General features: G+C 46.4%; 1 protein-coding gene across 1 annotated transcript in view; it reads left to right on the plus strand.

Annotated features, from left to right (window-relative positions):
* The window catches only part of DHH (desert hedgehog), a 4,588-nt gene extending 3,988 nt beyond the window's left edge, over positions 1–600 (plus strand). The window contains exon 4 of the mRNA XM_006755561.2: positions 6–600. Coding sequence (XP_006755624.1) covers positions 6–166 — 161 coding nt within the window. The 3' untranslated portion in view covers positions 167–600. The remainder of the gene's footprint in view (positions 1–5) is intronic.
* The last annotated feature ends 8,213 nt before the right edge of the window (positions 601–8,813 follow it).

The raw sequence follows: 8,813 nt of genomic DNA on the forward strand, positions 1-8,813 counted from the left end.
GTGCTACGCGGTGCTGGAGAGTCACCAGTGGGCACACCGCGCCTTTGCTCCTTTGCGCCTGCTGCACGCGCTGGGGGCGCTGCTTCCCGGAGGGGCGGTCCAGCCGACGGGCATGCACTGGTACTCCAGGTTCCTCTACTGGTTGGCGGAGGAGCTGCTGGGCTGAGCGTTCTGGACTTAGTAACCTCGAGGCACCCGCCGGAACCAGGGCCTGGGGGCTGAGATCTAGGGATGTGGGCAGCGAATGATGTTGATTGGGCGGGAGGGAGGGAGGAAAAGGGAGAAAAATGGAGGCGATTCGGGACTGCCTAGTTTAGGGGCAACCTCCTAGGGAAGAGGTGCTCCCAGGTCCTAGGTAGGTGGGATTGAAAGTGGGTACTCCTTGACCAAGTCTATTTCGCCTCTTCTTCCCCAGTGCCCCAGTCCCACCCGATAATTTTATTTTCTATTTATAAATCATAATATAATGATCTGCTTGCCCAGCCTGGCAAGGTGAGGGGCTGGGGCACAGGCACGGCGTTAACACTGTCTTACACAGCCAGTCAATCTGTCGTCTGACATTTTCCTACAGGCGGGCTAATAAAGGGAAAGTTTCCGGGAGATTATTGGAAAATATCTCTACTTCGAGGGTGATTCACCTCCAGAGGGGGGAGAAGGAGGAGACATCCAGATTCAATACCTTTCATCCAACTCCTTCCTCCTTCCCCAGTAGGTCTTCCAGTCCTGCTTCCTTCTGGGGGGTGGGGGTGGGGTCTCCTCATCGATTATCAAGAGACCAAAAAAGTCCTGCCCTTTTCTAGGCTGCTTGTTCCTTCTCCCACCCAGAGAGGACAGCATTCTGTCGGTATGGTGCCTACCGGCTGTTGCAGCGGCCAGAATTGTCCAAAGAGTGAGAAGGCCTCAGCAAGTTCTTTCTCTGTTTATAGGGGCTCTGGTGGGGATGAGGCCATTGTGGGTACTGATACTCAAAGAATTCTGCTCCCCTATTGTTAACCTCTAGTCCTGGTCCCTCTCTCAAGGCCATGCCTCAGCCTAGCCATCTCCTACCCGGGTATGGGGTCTGGATGGAACCTAAGTTTTTTTTTTTTAAATATATTTTATTGATTTTTTACAGAGAGGAAGGGAGAGAGATAGAGAGTCAGAAACATTGATGATGAGAGAAACATCGATCAGCTGCCTCCTGCACACCTCCCACTGGGGATGCGCCCACAACCCAGGCACATGCCCTTGACCGGAATTGAACCTGGGACCCTTCAGTCTGCAGGCCGATGCTCTATCCACTGAGCCAAACCGGTTTTGGCAAGAACCTAAGTTTTTTTTCTGAGATGTCATTAGACCAACTGGTGACCCGTGGGAATTCCTAGCTAAGTCATAACTGATAGTCCCCCCCGCCCCCCAACACACACACTTAGTCAAGACAAGCATCCAGACAGAAGGCTGGAACCTATTCCTTCAGAAGGGCTGCGAGGATGAAGGCGGAGACCCACTTCAGCCCTGACGTATGGGGGGAAATCGGCGCTCCACACAAGGACATATGGGTATTACAACCCAAGCGCCCTTCCTGCTCTCCTGTCCTGGTTGTTTCTACTGGTTCCCGCCGCTGTTTCTCTCTCTCTCCCCTCCCATTATTGCTGGCTCTGTTTCCTTGGCCTGAGTGTTTCTGGAACCTATAGCTTCCAACACAGCAGACACCTAGAATTCATGCAGGCAGGTGCCCCTAAGTTAGCAACTGAAGCTCCGAGGGAGTTGGACTGCACTGGAAGGGGAGTGTCTAAGGCCTTGGGGATGGTAAGGGGTGGGTGGTATCTCCGGAAGCCCGCCCTTCCCTGTAGCAGCGGTGTCCTCCCAGAAGCCAGGTCCCTGCTATACACCGCCCTCTGGTGGTCTTCAGAATCAGTTCCCTTCTAGACTAAAGGAAAGAACTAAACCGGTATACAGTTCACCCTTGAACCAACGCCAGCGTTAAGAGAGCTGAACTCCCGCGTAGTCGGAAATTACCACGGTCCCAAGGGAATGGGTGGATTGGACCTGTGCAAAGGAGCCTTTTTGCAGGAGGTGAGAAATGATATGTGAGGCCTGGGGCTTTGTTAAGCTGCTGGGGCTGAGCCACGGTGTTAGGGGCTAGCGAGGAGCCTGCCTGCCTGTCTTTGAGAATGCCCTTCCAAACTGGCGTTAATGCACCTCTCCTGCCTGATTTAGCTCTGGGTCCTGGAAGCTGGAGGCATAGTTTAGTCTGTAGTAGTCCAGATGTCCATGCTTATCCAAGTTGCCCCTTCATCTCCTTCACCCTTGTGACCCTTGAGTCAATGTCTAGAGGTGAAAGCACACTTAGGTTTGCAGGTGATCCTGGACAAAGGCAACATTTGGGAGCAGCTGTGAATCTTTTTTTAATTAAATATATTTTTATTGATTTCAGAGAGGAAGGGAGAGATAGAAACATCAATGATGAGAGGGAATCATTGATTGGCTGCCTCCTGCACGCCCCCTACTGGGGATCGAGCCTGCAACCTGGGCATATGTCCTTGACCGGAACCGAACCCTGGGACCCTTGAGTCCACAGACCGACGCTCCATCCACTGAGCCAAACCAGCTAGGGTGCAGCTGTGAATCTTTAGTGCCCTTCGACCCACCTTCCCTCAATCTACACCAGGTGCCTAGTGCCACCTCAGAAATGCACTTCAAGCTTTCCTACTTTGTTTTCAAACCTGCCCTTGTTGCCCTCTATCAGATCCTGATGCCCTCCAGTCACGTCACTTCAGGTAGTGACTAATGTGATACACTGAGTAGTCTTTCAATGATGGGCCCCTTGTAACAAGCTCGTAAGCCATGAAACCATAATGGTGCTGATTCCTAGCACCTGAAGAAGTTGGGCAGGAGGCTATCCCAGGACAAGGTTTCCCTTAAACTACATCCTGTCAGCCCAGGCCTGAGGCTCCTCTCTCTCTCTCTCTCTCTCTCTCCTCTTTCTTCTTTCTATCCTCTTTCCTTTCTTTAAGTTTTTTTTACACACACACACACACACACACACACACACACCTTCCATTCCTATTTATCCCTGTCCTCTGGAGCTTCCAGGAAAAAAAAAATCCATCATCTACCTGGAAGCAGCAAAGTGTAGCATCTCCAGGAAGCTGGCCCGGAGGGCATATTCACTTGGCCCTACCACAGCGCCAATTGCAATACCTCTTTCATAAACAGAACAGGTAACGAGGATTGGGGAAAGGGCATGGCTGGGGAGCCAGGCCAACCTGGAGACAAGGATGCCTCCCTGACAAGACAGTTGACAAGATCAGTGTAAGTGCCCCGCGTGGAGTAGGCACTCAGTAAATGTTTTCTGTGTTCTCATCCATATCTCACTCCCTTTGCTGCTTCTGATGCCTGTCTGCTTCTCTCCTTACCACTCCTCTAGAAGCATTATCAATGGTTCCCAAACTTTCTTCATGGGGTTGCTGCTCCTATAATTATTTGAGTTCATAACACTCCTTTCTTCAGAAGGCGCTGTGACACATTTGGGTTTATTTTAGAACCAAAATATAATTAAAAGTATTCTTGTTTCAAGGTTAGGTGACCTTTTCATTGCTCAGAATTCAGACCTTCTCTCCCCTCCCCTCCCCTCCCCCCATCCCCTTTTCTTTTTTTAGGCAGGATTTCTTGAACACCTGCAGTGTAGCACTGTATAAAACACTGGAAAACACACAAAAGATTAAGAAACAGCTTCTTCCCCCTGTGGGAGCACACCTAAAGGTATACGATGGTTAACTACCACAGCAGCATTGTTAGTTTGTCAGGGTGAGTTGAACTGGCCCTAAATGTCATAGTAGTACAGAGGAGGCCTTGTGGAGAAATAGGATGTTGAAATATGTGTAGGTGGAGGAAACCAGAAAGGGCATTGCAGGCAGAAGTAACAATGTGAGCAAGGACTTGGAATCTGGGATGAAGAGGAGCAAACTGATTAGAGCAGGAGATGGGGAAATATAACTGTATGTAGCTAATGTTTCCTGATCATTTATGACTTGCCAAGCCCTGTTCTGGCACTTTATATGCAGTCTTATGTAATCCTCACAATAATGCTATGAGAGTGTATTACAGATGAGGAAACCGGGGCAAAGAAAGGTGTAAGTCACTTGCTAAGTGACTGTGGGCAATAACTGGTGGAACTGGAATAATAAGAAATAAGACTGCCTTGATGGATGGGGCCACATCCTGTGGGTCTTAAATTGTTTTTGACTCTTCCTCATTTTCTTCTTGAGTCACTAATACGTCCTAGCTTTCTCACAGTTACTTCTCTCTCATTTTCATTGGCTCTTCTTCCTCCTGCCTGGATAGCTAGCTTCCCTAACTAAATCTACCCAGCTACCAGGTAAGGAAATATATGCATAGGGTACAGGTTTCTGGCAGGAATACATGCAGGCTGGTACACCAACACAGAAAACATAAGAAGACGCTCAGCTCTTTTTGGATTAAAAAAAGAGGGGACCTGAGCTTTGTCATGGACTTCACGTATGTGTCCTCCCCAAATTATGTTGAAACTCTAATATCTATGTGGCTGTTTGTCTATGTGGCTAATGTCTATTTGGTAATGGGGCCTCTAAGAAAGTAATTAAGGTCAAATGAGGTTATAACAGTGGGGTCCTGGTCTGACTGGATTAATGTCCTTAAAGGAAGAGCTTGCTTTCTCTTCACATGCACACAGGAAAGGCAATGCCAGGACAATAGTGAGAAGGCGGCTGTCTGCAGACCCGGAAGAGAGCTCTCACCAGAACCAAATTGGCTGGAACCTTGATCTTGGACTTTCCTAGCCTCCAAAACTGTGAGAAAATAAATGTTTGATGTCTAAGCCACCCAGTTTATGGTATTTTGTATGGCAGCCCTAGCAGACTAATAATACAAGCTTTCAGAAATGTTTGAAGTAAGGAGGGGCCAGTGCTAAGACAGGGTCTTTACTTAGTGAAAATAATCAACTCTACTGGAATAATGAGTGTTTGTGACCCAGACCCTCCTTGACATGTTTACTCCTGACTGTGCCTTTGTGGTCCCTGCTTTCTTCTCTGACTGGGAGACTGAGGAAGTTGTCTATGGGAAGAAAGCTATAGCTGGTCAGGGTATTTCCCTGTGGAGGATTTTGTGGCTAATTAGCACATTCAAACCCTCCTTTCCCTATTATTGTCTCTAAATATGACTTGGTATACATATATGTATACAAATGAACCTCTCCCATGAGAGGGGGGCTATCTTTAATAAGGTCTTACTGAGTTCCTCTAATATGCCAAACGCTGTGCTGTGCCATAGGGATAAGACAGTAAAGTCAAGCACAGCTCTTACAGTTCACCTGGTGCGACAGGCATAGGTGGTTAGGAGGTTGCTGAGTGTGAGGCTGCTGAGTGTGATGAAAGAGATGAGAAGTGACAGTTAAACTGAGACCTGAAATATGTGTAAGAGTTGTTCAAGCAGAAGGAACAGTGGGTGCAAAGGCCTGGAGTTGGGGAGCAAGGGTAAAATGAATCTGAGGAGCATTGTCAAGTTTAGTATAGCGAGAGGGATATGTGATGCACTTCAAGGATTTTCAATTTTGTCCTGAAGATGAAAAGCATTTGTAGGATTTGAAGCAGGTGAGGAGGAAAAAAAAATCAAACTTGCATGTGAAAAAGGAGATTGGCAAGTGGGCAGCCCTTTTGGGTTGTCTTTATCCCCCAGTAAGTTGATCCTTATCTGAGCATGTGAATGTTGCCAGTTCTGATTACAAGGAGGAAAGGCCCATCCCCACCCAGAACGTGTTATGGGAGCAGATGGTGGGGAACAGTGTAGGGATATTTAAGCAGGACAGGAGAGGATAGGAACAGAATTGAAGGTGATACCTCTAGCCCTGGCTCTGCTTCTCTCTGAAACCCAAACTGTCTCTCAACTTTTCTCTTTGGGACCACATAACTTAAGAACACAGTTGTCTGATTTCATACTGCATGGTGTCCAAACAAAAGTCCTTGGAATTGAGGACTCTTTTTCTTTTTTTGCTCTTCTCTCTTGCTTTCCAGCGATTCTTTCAGCAGAGTCTTGGCTTAGATTGGAGCTGATGGCCCTAAGCTGAGACAGAGCTGCCACCCTGAGAGGCAGGTCTGGACTGAATATTGCAGCTGCCCAGGGAACAGCTGGTTAAGCCCTCAGCAGCTGCAGCAGCTGGGATTCCACCCAACATTTGAGCTGAGATTAATCTCATTTCCTCCACACACGTCCCTTTCTTGTTCTAGTCCCTGGCTAGTCTATGGTATCTCGTAGAATATTTGCGACTATATACTATGACTCTCTCCCTGAATGAAGCTGAAGCCAAAGTCACCCACCTTCCTTTTCTCTTGGAGGCAGTTGGCTCAAATCACCTCAGGCCCACCACAAGGACGTTGTGGGTTTCTCACACACACACACACACAGCCTCCTTTCTCTCGTCCTCTCTATCCTTTGATAAACTGGCTAGGGTAGATTCTTCTTTGAAATGTCTGATTTTTGATAACCATTAGAATTGTCTAAAGATGAAGGGACTTCTTTGCGGGGTGAGGGGTGGGGGATGAGGAGGTAGATTTCTTTTATCTTTGAAAGACTCTCTATCCCAAGACCTAGAATCTGGGTGGGAGTGTTAGGGGAGGATCAAGCATCACACTAGTGGTTGTCACATTTAAACTGTGATTGCTTCTCACTTAACTGTGATTGACAGTTAAGAACAATAGGGCTATATATTCTGTTTGGTGCTTCTGCACCAGCTGTGTGACCTTGAGGAAATCACTTTGTAAGAAATGCCAGAGGCTACAAAGAGGTGCTTCTAAGAGGTTGGAAATAAGGAGGTGCTCTGAGATTTGGACCGGCAAGACAGAATTAATACACAAAGGTACAAGGCAGTTCCTCCCAGGTCCAGAAACTTGATGCCCTCTCTTCAAGAAATATTTACTAAGCCTTAGCAAGTACTAATAGGCACTGTACTATCCTAAGGATTTTAAAATATATTTCTAGAGAAACAGGCAGTCATTTAAATGGATTAAATTAATTAGGTTTTAGCTTGGAGGAGTAGCTGATCAATTTCAGGTTTTAAAAAGATCCCTTTAGACCTGGAGAGTATCATGCTAAGTGAAATAAGTCAGTCAGAGAAAGACAAGTATTACATGATCTCACACATACTTCATATGTGGAATCTAAGTAACATCTCAAGGAAGGCGAGGGAGAGTGGGTGGGTGGCAGGTAATCAACCAAGGACCTCGTATGCATATATGCATGGCCCATGGACACACACAGTGGGGTGGTAAAGGGGGGGGGAAAGGGGGGTGTCAATGGGGCTAAAAGGGGGGTCAGTGTAATACTTTCAACAATAAAGAATTATTTTTAAAATGATCCCTTTAGAAGGCAGGTGGGTGAGGGGTGGGAAGAGATCAATCAAAGAACTTGTATGTATATATTCATAATGCTTGGACAGTCAATAGGGTGATGGAGGTCAGGTGTGGGGGCAGGCTATAAGAGGTCAGTGGGAGAAAAAAAGAGGACATATGTAATACTTTCAACCATAAAGATTAAAAACAAACAAACAAACAAATAAAGAAAATAGATCTCTTTAAATGCTGAGTGGAGAGTGGATCAAAAGGGAGTCAGTGGGTCCAAGGAAGAGAGCAGGCAAAAAGATAATGCAGTAGTGCAGATAAGAGATGATATTGCTGATAGAAAGAGGTGGTGGTGGAGATAGAAAGAAAGGGCATTCCAGGCCCTGGCTGGGTGGCTCAGTTGGTTGGATCATGGTCCCACATACCAAAAGGTTGTGAGCTTGATTACCTAGGTGGCAGGTTCCAACCCCTGTTGGGGCACATGCTGGAGGCAGCCAATCAATGTTTCTCTCTCACATGGATTTTTTTTCCTCCTCTTTCTCTCCCTTCCTCTATTTATTTATGTATTTATTTATTTATTAATTTATTTAAATGTGTTTATTGATTTTTAGAGAGAGAGGAAGGGAGAGAGATAGAGTTAGAAACATCAATGAGAGAGAAACATTGATCAGCTGCCTCCTGCATGCCCTATATTAGGGATCAAACCTGGAACCAAGGTACATGCCCTTGACCAGAATTGAACACGGGACCCTTCAGTCTGCGGGCCAATGCTCTATCCATTGAGCCAAACCAGCTAGGGCCTTCCTCTCTCTCTTTAAAACTCAATTTATAAAGACATATCCTGGGTGAGGATTATGGGGGGGAAAAAGGACAGTTTCAGGAAATATTTATATTTGTAGGCTTGAAAAGACGTAGTGGTGATTGCAGGAAGGAGGAAGTAAAGAGTAACAAGGAAAAAAAGATTTCTTTCAGCTTTATCTACTTGATAATAACATATCTAACATGGGAGAGTAATTGATTAGTCAATATCAACCTATTAACCCCAAGTGGAATGTGGCAAATGGGCAACTCAGCCAATCAGAATTGTGTATCCAGCATTATCTTGGGGAGAGAGGTGCCCAAAGTGGTCACTGGAAGGCCAGGGATGGTTCTTCAGGCCTCCATATGACCTGGCTGAAATACCCCACAGAGAGACTCCTTTCCTTTTATCCGGAATTTGTGTTCATTAGGCAACAATCTGGTACCTCTCTGGAAAAGGAAATGCCCTAGGGCCCAGTGGTCGGCAAACTCATTAGTCAACAGAGCCAAATATCAACAGTGCAATGATTGAAATTTCTTTTGAGAGCCGAATTTTTTAAACTTAAACTGTATAGGTAGGTACATTGTTATTAACTTAATTAGGGTCCTCCTAAGGCTTAGGAAGAGCCACACTCAAGGGGCCAAAGAGCCGCATGTGGTTCG

This window comes from Myotis davidii, unplaced genomic scaffold (assembly GCF_000327345.1).
Source record: "Myotis davidii unplaced genomic scaffold, ASM32734v1 scaffold290, whole genome shotgun sequence".
In the NCBI taxonomy this organism is placed as follows: domain Eukaryota; kingdom Metazoa; phylum Chordata; class Mammalia; order Chiroptera; family Vespertilionidae; genus Myotis; species Myotis davidii.